At 42.9% G+C, this 10,786-nt stretch overlaps 1 protein-coding gene across 1 annotated transcript; it reads right to left on the bottom strand.

Annotated features, from left to right (window-relative positions):
- LOC137308041 (T cell receptor alpha chain MC.7.G5-like) lies at positions 1–10,513 on the bottom strand (the record flags this gene model as incomplete). The annotated part of the gene is made up of 7 exons (XM_067976985.1): positions 1–961; positions 3,719–3,829; positions 4,887–5,207; positions 7,296–7,454; positions 7,603–7,665; positions 8,546–8,839; positions 10,435–10,513. Coding segments are annotated over 6 exons (1,026 nt in total), but the record flags the coding sequence as incomplete, so codon positions are not given.
- Positions 10,514–10,786: the final 273 nt, after the last annotated feature.

Raw genomic sequence — 10,786 nt, 5'->3', positions numbered from 1 at the left:
TGTTGACCAAAAGTAAATCCTTTATTCTCATTGCGTTACAAGTGGGAAAAATAGATTTGAAATTTCGCCTCATTAAAGTTACCAAATGTAATAATAATTAATTGATGTGCAACCAAACAATCAAGGAGAAAACGATGACAGGAGAACAAGACAGTGCCCACTCGCTGCCAATCGCAAACAGAGGGTAACTTCTCTCCACGTTTACCACGGAGCTAATGCGAGGCGACCAGAGAAAATCTCTTCCCCAAAATGGTAAAGAAAGAATGACATTAAAACCAGAACGAGAGAATAGCTACGGGATATTTTAAAACTCACCTTCCTGGTAACAATTCAGATACAACGCTTGAGTTGAACGGTTTGTTTCCAATGCAGACAGATGTCTATCAAAGAAATGCATCGGGCGCTTTTAAATGATATAAAATAAAACCAAACTGCAATTAAAATAACTATCAGAGAAAAGCAAACATTTGCAGGTGTTTGGGGAAAGAGCAGGGTGAGTTTGACTAATTGGATAGCACTTTTAAAGAGCCGGGACCGGCACGATGGGCCCAATGTCCTCAGTCTGTGCCGTAAAATTCAATGATACTAAGAAAAGCATGTAAAATTCTGTAATTATTTGAAGCTAAAGTGCTATTTTGAAACTGTTCTTTTGACTAATTCAAGCATAAAAACATAATTGCGAGCTCTATATATTTAAATCTATGATTTTCATTCATTTAATTTGTTTACCTAATATATGCAATGAGCATTCCACAAAACTATGACTATAAAAATATGTCACAGAAATTGAACAAATGTTTCCTAAAGAAGAAAGTTCAACAGTTCCAGCAACACAGAATTAGCCGTTTAAAACCTGCTAAATTGAACTAAAGTAAATTGAGTCAGCTGAACTCGATGTCAAGGGCACTGGATTCCCAATGGGTTGTGCTCACGCTGGAATCCATTTGATCGGAGAGAATTCCTGTTTGAATAAAAGCACCAGTAGTAATGAGTGGATTGCAAGAAGTTACATTGAACAGTGTACGTGAAAAGAGCACTTTTAGATGACGAATGTATTTCAGTCTCTAACTCTCCACCTTGGAAAATTGTGCTGTGCAAATTCTCAAATATTGAACGCATCCATATAGTTTGCTTCTGTTCGACTATCTATATTACATAGATTTAATATACATTCTTCATCTCAGCCAATCAACATAACCTTCCATTCCATCTTCCCTCATGTACTTATCCAGCTTCCCTTTAAATGCACTTATGCTATTTGCCTCAATTATTCCAAGCGATAGCGAGTTCCACATTCTTACCACTCTCTGGGTTAAGCAATTTCTACTGAGTTCCCGATTGGATTTGTTGGTGGCTATCTTTTATTTATGACCCCTCGACTTTGTCTCCCTCACGAGTGGAAGCATCTTCTCTACGTCTACCCTATCAAGCATTTTCATAATCCTAAAGGCCTCTATCAGTCCACACCTCAGGCTTCTGTTGTCTCAAGGAAAGTGGCCCAGCCTGTTCAGCGTTTCCTGATAGGCATATAGTTATCATTGTAAGTTGCTATGTCAAAATTTCCTGAGCAATATTTTCATTCAACTGTTAAAATGCAGTTTGAAAAAAAGTCTCGGGCCTTGGGCATCGTTGGCAAGGCCGGCATTTACAGCCCATCCTTAGTTGCCCTTGAGAAGGTGGTGATGGGCCTTCTTCTTGAACCATTGCAGCCAACGCGCTGAAGGGACTGACATGATGCTGTTAGGTTGCGAGGCCCAGGATTTTGACTCAGCGACGATGAATGTATAGAGTTGCATTCTCTGTCAATTGAGTTCATGTTATAGCCTATAAACATAGATGGCAGTGGAATTGCGTACCAGGACCTTGTGGGCCAGTATCGAAGATAGGAACAGTAGGAACAGGGGTAGGTCATTGAGCCCCTCTAGCCAAGGCCGCCATTTAATGAGATCATGTTTGATCTGTGCCTCAACGCCATTTTCCCACCTCAGCTCCATATCCCTTGATACACTTATCTAACAAAAATCTATCTGTCTCAGTCTTCAGAGCTCAATTGTTCCCCAGCATCCACAGCCTTTTGGGAGAGTCAATTTCAGATTTCTACTGCCCTTTGTGCGAAAAAATGCTTCCTGATTTCCCTTCTAAATTTCCTAGCTCTAATTGTAAAATTATGTCGCCTCATTATGGATTCCCTCACCAGATGAAATAGTTTCTCTGCATCTACCCTGTCGACTGCTTTTAACATTTCAAACAACTCGATCAGATCACCCCTCAATCTTCGATACTCAATGGAATACAGGCCATGTTTATGCAATCTGTTCTCGGAAATGGCTCAAGATTAGAAATTAACAGTGGTTAATGTTATTTTTCAGTCCAGCAATATGTGGCTGGTGGGGTGTGAACACATTTGGTGTTTGTACCTCTCTTGTTATTCATAGAAATGCTTGATTTGGATATAGGCGTGAAGGAGATATCAAATTTGCTGACCATATAATTTTTGGGGTGTGGACATGGCGGAAAAAATAGGGCAGACTGCAGGAGGACATGCGTCGTTCAGAAGAGCGGGGAGATATATGGCAAAGGGAGCTAATCGTTGACCTGTGTGAGCTCGAACATGTTTGGGGGAAAAGAATCGAGAATGGAAATATAAGCCGAATTATGATCAAGCAGAGAAACCGAGAGATCCAGGGGTTAGAGATAGACAGATATTTGAAAGTAGTGTCAATGACAGAATTTATGCTGTAACGTGAATAACAGCAACTTGCATTTACAGAGCGCCATTTACATAGGAAAACGCCCTAAGGCGCTTCAGAGCAGCGTCTTCAAACAAAATTAGACACATAAGGAGATTTAAGTTCAGGTGACCATAAGCTTGGTCAATGAGGCAGGTTTTGAGGACGATCTTCAAGGAGGAGAGGTATGGAGAGGCGGAGAGGTTTATGGAGGGAATTACAGAGCTCACGGTCTAGGCAGCTGGAGGCACGGCCGCCAATGGTGAGGCGAAGGGAGTGGAGGATAAACAAGAGGCGGGAATTGGAGGAACGTCAAGTTCTTGGAGGCTTGTAGAGCTGCAAGAGGTTATGGAGATAAGGAGTGGCGAGGTCATGGAGGGATTTGAGGACAAGATTAGTTTAAACAAGAAGGCTCATCATACCAAGTGGCTGATGATGCACTTTTGCAAAACGTTGTTTGGGCCTCAACTGGAATAATGTGTGCATCTGTGGGCATCTTGTTTTAAAACTGGATATTCAAGCAATGAAGAGGTGCAACAGAAAATGAGTAGATTTGTAAAGGCATGAGCGGAGTTATTGATGATGGACTTGGCGAAACTAACGTGGCACAGAAATACATTAGAAATGTTTCAAATCTGGACAACTTTCAGAAGACAAAGGGGTTAAAATTGAACTTCGATGGGTCGCAAAATTGGGCAGTAGAGGGATCGGTTGATCATTGTACAACATGGCAAAGGAAAATCGGACAGAGTGTATAAGCGGAGGCCAATACCCAACCTGCCATTTTGCACCCACGCCGAAGTTGCATTTCACCCCCAAATCGTACAAGACTATTCTCAGTGTCTGGTGCAACAGTGTCGTTGTGGGTCGGCCTCCGGTTATAGCAATGGGAATCGAGAGATTTACTTTATTAATTGCCATGTTTATTACGAACAATATTGTGAATAACAAATGATATTCTGCATGTGCATTGGGGTGATCAATCTTACCTTAAAGTAACCACACTCTGGCCGTCAGCAGGACATTGAAAGCAACGCACTTCAAAAAGAGAATTCTCAATCCCATCACGGTCAAAGACAGAAAATTCACCCTCGGTAGATCTGTAATAATTATCAAATTAAAGTGTTTATTTAGTTAAACAAGCCCACTGTATTTCACTGAAATAAATATTTCTGTAACAAAAAATTGGAATGTATTGCTCTATCTATCTAGCTGGCTAGTATACATTAATCTAGGTATCTATCTATTTATATTTTTTTCTGCCTGTCTGCCTTTTACCTAAACATTTTTAACATTTGCGCGCCCTTTATTCCTGCTCTGGAATTATTTGAACGTTTTCCACAATCTGGCTTTCTGGCGGGACCTGCTAACAAGCATTTAAATGATTTATTGTCTATATTCCCTTGTTGTTGCTATTGTTGTCATTATTTTCACTGTTTTTATAATGGTTACTTGTAGCAGTAATTGAGGAAGTAATAATAAAGCAGTAGTATTGTCATAGAGTCATAGAGTCATACAGCACGGATAGAGGCCCTTCGGCCCATCGTGTCCGCGCCGGCCATCAGCCCTGTCTACTCTAATCCCATATTCCAGCATTTGGTCCATAGCCTTGATTACTTAGTATTGATTACTTAGCCCATTATTAATCACAGTCGGGCTTCGATAATTGTATCCGCCGTGGCTCAGTTGTAGAAATCTGGTTTCTCTATCAGAGGTTTTGGGCTCAAATCCCACTCCAGAGAGTTGCGACCATTATGGAGGCTGATACGACCAATGCCAGCATTGCGGAAGCGCTGCACTGCAGGAGGTGCTGTTTTTCGGATGAGATGTTCAACCGAGGATCCGTCTGGCATCTCCGGTGGGTATAAAAGATCCCATAGAAGTATTTCGAAGAGCAGGGGGTTCTGCTTGGTGTCCTGGTCAATATTTATCCCTCAACCAACGCCAGTAAAACAGATTAACTCGTCATTTATCACATTGCTTTGTTTGTGGGATCTCCCTGTGCGCATATTGGCTGCCGCGTTTCCCTACATTACAACAGAAACTACACTTCAAACAGTAGTTCATTGCATGTAAAACGCTTTAGGAATTCCTGAGAGTGTGAAAAGCCCGTTATCAAAGCAAGTTCTTTCTTCCATGAAGCATTTTATTACTCACCAGCCGCACAATACAGGCTGTCGCGTTTTGAATAGAAAGATCGAGCCATGTGTCTTGCCTCACACGTGACATTTACTGAATGTTTGGATGAATTGAGAGAGAGGAACCCTGAGCTCCTGTAATACCCGTTGTTTAATAAGTGACTGGATCTCGTGACATTGATCTTTGGGACAGTGGTCGTATTTATGAAGAGCCCAATCTCTTTGGGGGAGAATTCCGACACCAGACATACCGCCACCTTGTCGGTACTCTCCCCGTCCCCTCTTTGTATCACAGGCGGGTAAAAGACGGACACGGTTGGCTCTTTCGGAGTTTTCTCCTCTGAAAATTAAAGAATAGAACGGGTAAATTATTCGGAATTCATCAATGTGAGCGCAGAGCGATGCATCAATAAATGACTGATAATGAAATTCGATATTAAAATAATGGTCCACACATTTAAAAAAAAACAGCAACTCGAGTTTGTTCCACTATTCAATTAGATCATGGCTGATCTGTATCTTAATTCCATTTACACGCCTTGGTACCGTAACCCTTAATGCCCTTGCCTAACAAAAATCGATCAATCTCCGATTTGACATTTTGAGTTGACCCCCAGCCTCAATAGTCTTTCGTGGTGAGAGTTCCTGATACCCATTGCCATGTGTGTGAAAAAGTGCATCCTGACATCACCCCTGAAAAGCCTAGCTCTAATTTTAAGGTTATGCCTTCTTAGAATCAAAGAATCATAGAAAGTTGACGGCAGGGAAGGAGGCTATTCGGCCCATCGTGTCCGCCGCAGGCCGAAAATGAGCCACCCAGCCTAATCCCACTTCCCAGCACTTGGTCCGTAGCCTTGTAGGTCACATCCAGATACTTTATAAGTGAGTTGAGGGTTGCTGCCTTTACCACCCTTTCAGGCAGTAGGGTTCCAGACCCCCAGCACCCTCTGGATGGAAACATATTTCCTCAGCTCCGCCCTAATCCTTCTACCAATCACTTTAAATCTATGCCCCCTGGTTATTGACCTCACTGCTAAGGGAAATAGGTCCTTCCTATCCACTCTATCGAAGCCCTGCATAATTCTGTACACATCAATTAAATCACCCCTCAGTATTCTCTGTTCCAAAGAGAACAACCCCAGCCTACCCAAACTTTCCTCATAGCTAAAATTCTCCAGTCCTGGCAACATCCTCGTAAATCTCCTCTGCACCCTCTCCCGTGCAATCACATCCTTCCTGTAATGTGGTGACCAGAACTGTACACAGTAATCAAGCTGTGACCTAACCTCTTGTTCTGGACTCCCCCACCAGAGGAATTAGCATCTCTCAATCTACCCTATCAAATCCTTTAATCATCTTAAACCCCTCAACAATTCCCAATTCATTCGCATCCCATTTTCCAATAACACTGTGTTCAGAAATTTCTCTCATCTCCCTCCCCTTAGTGGCTATTTTAAATTGATGACTCCTCCTCGCCTTAATTTGATGTTAGTTGCTCAAATCCTTATATAACGTGGCAAGCATTATATCTTCATCCACTGACTCTAGTTCCCCACGTTAAAAATATGATTTCCCTTTTTTTCCAGCAAATGTAGATTACTGGTTTAATTCCATGGGCCACCATAATTCTCGCGATCAAACAACTGGATTTTTACGGATTAGTTATGCTTGTGTAAGTTTGGCTTTTGCGAGAAAAACCCACCCCATAATATCTAAACGTACATCGATCGCAAAATATCGAAACACAATGATCTGTGAATCCAGATTATTGTTTTTTAAAAAAATTAATGTGCATGAGACATGGGCTATTTGAACTTACTCAACTCTACACTGAATTTGGTTCAATTTTCCAGTGTAAGGACATCTGTATATCCACCGCCAAACACGGTGTTAAATTTCAAAACAAGGACCGATCTGTGCACATCTGCATATTTCTGCATATCCTCCACCAAATGAATGGGAACACAACACAACTTCTCAAATATGACTGGTACATGAAACGATTTAAGGTCCCCTATATTAATCCGTGAGTAATGATTCAACAAGCAACATTTAGAATGATTCCGCAGATCCTGAAGCCACCGCTGGTTTCTTTCCCTCGCGGGTATGCGGATAGAGGAAACCTCTCAATTGCATCCAATTTATTATCTTGATGGAAATAATGTATACTTGCTGTGAACAAATTGCCTGCCGCGTTTCCTACATTACAACAGTGTGCACACTTTTAAAATACTCCATTGGCTATAAAGCACCTTCAGACTCCCTGAGGTCAGGAAAAGCGCTATATGAATGAAATCTTTCTTTCTTTATTATTTCTTTCTTCCCAAAAACCGTTGCCTCGCTCGTCCGCCAATAATTAGCAGATACGACATGCCATGCATCTTTTATTTTTACAAAAGGGCGAGTAATTTGCTTAAATGTTACTTACTTGGCTCTACAATCACTTCAGTTCCGTTTCCAAATGTTAGTTTAGCAGTATACCCTAATCCACACAGTGATAAGTACCCAGCGAAAAACCCACACAGCGCCACCAGGTCTAATTCCACATCATCGCAGCAGAAAGAGGACACGTTGTTGGAAAAGCGAACTGGGTACCGCAAACCCCCGTTAATGGGGCAAATCATATCATCGGCGATTTAATAATAGATACCTGGTCCCACTACCAATATTCACCAGAAGGCAAACACCAGTCTAAAAGGGGGGAGAACGAGACAATATCCTTACATTTTACTTACCCGGGTCTATAATAATTCTGGTCCCACTTCTGAATATTAGTTTAGAGATAGTATCCCAATATCCTGCACGTTAACAATTGAATAGACAGAAACCACGGAGAACACATGTAGTGTTCCAGGAGTGCTGTAACTGTCTGGACTGTAGCTTAAAAGAAGCACCAGGGGCTTAGATTGTGGCCGCGTCTTGCTGAATTACGTACTGGACATGTTTAGAAGTGTTGCTTAATTGTCTTTCGTCGTTATACACGCAAGTCATTGAAACACCTCCCTCCAGTACATAGGTGTGTGTTCGTGCTAAGGTCTGGATGTCAGTTGAAGGGAAAGACCCTAACTTTGTATCATCCACTAAACCTCCCTGAATTGAGGTAAAGAAGACCCAAATCGAGTTACTTCGTTGCACAATCAATCTGGTACCGGGTTCCAAATGTCAGCTGTCACCCACCCAACACTATTATGTAAAAATATAACTAAAAATAAACCGCTGAATAGTAAAAGGAGAAAGCGTTGAGAGAGAGACCAAATTGAGGAGTAGATATTTAATGGGTTCCAAAGTTTAGCTGGTTGCATTCCAAAACGTCAGCTTTTCTTGTCGCCTTATGTCCCATGTCGTTGAATCTTGTAACATGATCCCTTGGCATCTCCTCCACATCTCCCAGTAACTGATTCTCAGGATAGGACTGGTAAGCCTTAGAGTCATGTCTTTATTCGCCAGCGGTCTTGGAGTGTTCGCGCAATGTGATCACAGCAATAAATATCCAGGGGAAATAATATTACAAGATAAAGAGAATGAAAAACGATAAGGGTCCTGGGATAAACATTGCTTGATTGTAACCAAACCTTCCTGGGGGTGTTGAGAATGTTGTTGTACCGTTCTGTGTGGGTGGGAGGTTATTGTACGAGCACATAAGCAGACTCAAGCTACTGTGTGTATCGGTGCGCGGACTCAGTGCACAGTGATACACAGCGGAGTCACTCAGTTGTAATTTGGAGATAATTAACCGGCTGATTTTCTTGACAGGATCGATAGAAGCAGAAATTCTGCCCCCGGCAGCGTTTTTATTATTCCCTGCTCCTGAAGTGTGTCTCTGTAGGAGGTATTTCGGAGCCTGCCCTGGGCACTGACTGTACCAGTGTACTGTGTACGGACAGAGCCCTGAATATTCGCAACTTATAGTAACGGTGTCACCGGCAGTAGAGGTTTGTCGAGGCAATCTCTGGGACACAGATAAACTGGAATCTGCAGGATAAAAATTGGGAGATTAGTATTTCTTTAGCTGCAGTTTAGACACTTGTCAATCACATGAATAGATCTGCCTCTAGCGATAATGTTGTTCTTCATTTGAAGCCCGTTCGAACTTTATTTACTTTCATTGGAAAAATTAGCAGAGGGGAGAAGAGGAGAATGTTTTTTTACGCAGCGAGTTGTTATGATCTGGAATGCACTGCCTGAGAGGGCGGTGGGAGCAGATTCTATAGTAACTTTCATTTTATTTCTACACCAGGATCGCGCGCTCTCTGCTGTTTGAGGTTTCCCGCCACCCTGAGAACTTGTCCCAGAGTCTCTCATTGATCCGTGGGATCAGTCTGTGCAGTTTCCGCAGTCGTTTTACTGTTACTCTCTGGGAACTCTCTCTTCCTAGTCTCTAATAATGTCAATTCCTTCAGACCATTGGTTGAACCTCTCCGGACGGAGTTTTCTCTGAGTTTTACAATATACTGAACCTGCAGAATAGAAACACGCCATTCGGCCCTACTGGTTTATGCCGGCGTTTAGATTCCAAACGACCCCCCGCCAACTCTAATTACCATTTTCCACCCTGACCCCCCCACCCCGTATCTCTCTATTCCTTTCTCCCTCATGTATGTCTCAATCCTCCCCTTAAATGTGTCAATGTTATCTGCTTCAACCACTCCATGTGGCAGCACGTTCCACATTCTCACCACTCTCTAAGTAAATTCCTCAAAAATTCTTTACTTTTACTGTTAGTGACTGTCTTATATTTATGACCCCTTGTTCTGGATTCACCCTCAAGTGGAAATCGTTTCCCCACATCCACCTTATCGAACACCTTCATAATTTTAAAGACCTCTTATTAGGTCTCCTCGCACTCTTCTCTATTTTAGAGAAAAGAGCCCCGGCCTGTTCAATCTTTCCAGATACGTGTGGATTGCTAAAATGCAATTAATTTCAGTCACTGGGTGTCCAATCATGAAATGCCCTCCAGACCTACAGCGGATCTCTTGTATCTGAAGCCCGGACGTGTTATGCTCCAGTTTTTCTGCCGCTGCTGTTATCGAATGGGCCGCTGTAGTTTTGGGTTTACTCGAACGGTACCTCATTCACACTTACCGGCTCGGACTGCCAGCTCCTGCCCAGCAGAGAGCTCTGAAACCTCCGCCGTGCTCACAGGGACAGGCAGAGCTCCCTCAGTCACAGTTAACACCGCAAGCGGAGGCCGGAGTGTCGACAATCTGCGCTCATTTACAACAACAAGGGATCAGACTGAGAAAGAGTCCGGGATGGTCATGGGATCCCCTGGATCCCGATCAATCCAATGATGGTCGTGATGAGGTCAAACCCTCGACTGCCTGTTCCGTGGAGAGGTGGGGTCGGGGGGGGGGAGGGGGGGTGTTTCCTTCCTCCTCTCTACGGAATCACACCCAGTCCCGAGTCACGGATCATATTCTGATCCTGAATTTAAAAATGCAATGGAAATGACCCCTTCGAAAGCCGCTATATTTTACTTTGAGGTAATAATAATCGCAATGATAAGCTGACGGTGTATATTAACCGGGACAGTCTGTAACACGGCGGGGTTTGGAGTCACTTACCGGCTGTGACGGTCACCACGGTCCCGGGTCCATCCACATCATAATATTTCCATCTATATTCACCACAGTGACACCGCTTTCAGTCACCCTGGTACAAGAACCACCGACACCTCAATCTATTGGTCACACATCACCAGACAGTCCCCGCCGCCCAATTATTCCAGGCATTTTACATCAATGAACAACACTCCATGTTTCATAGTCCCAGTCGGTTCAAACTGTTCTTTGTGAGACTCTCAGCTCTTTGTAAAATGGCCCCGGTACACCGGCCGGAGATGGGCGCTTAACATAAACGGAGAAAAATGTCAAAGATCACTGAAAGAAGGAACTTGCAATAAAATTAATCCAGATT

The sequence above is a fragment of the Heptranchias perlo genome, unplaced genomic scaffold, assembly GCF_035084215.1.
Source record: "Heptranchias perlo isolate sHepPer1 unplaced genomic scaffold, sHepPer1.hap1 HAP1_SCAFFOLD_118, whole genome shotgun sequence".
Lineage (NCBI taxonomy): Eukaryota > Metazoa > Chordata > Chondrichthyes > Hexanchiformes > Hexanchidae > Heptranchias > Heptranchias perlo.
Note: the sequence above shows the minus strand (reverse complement) of the source record. Positions and strands in the feature narration are given on the sequence as shown.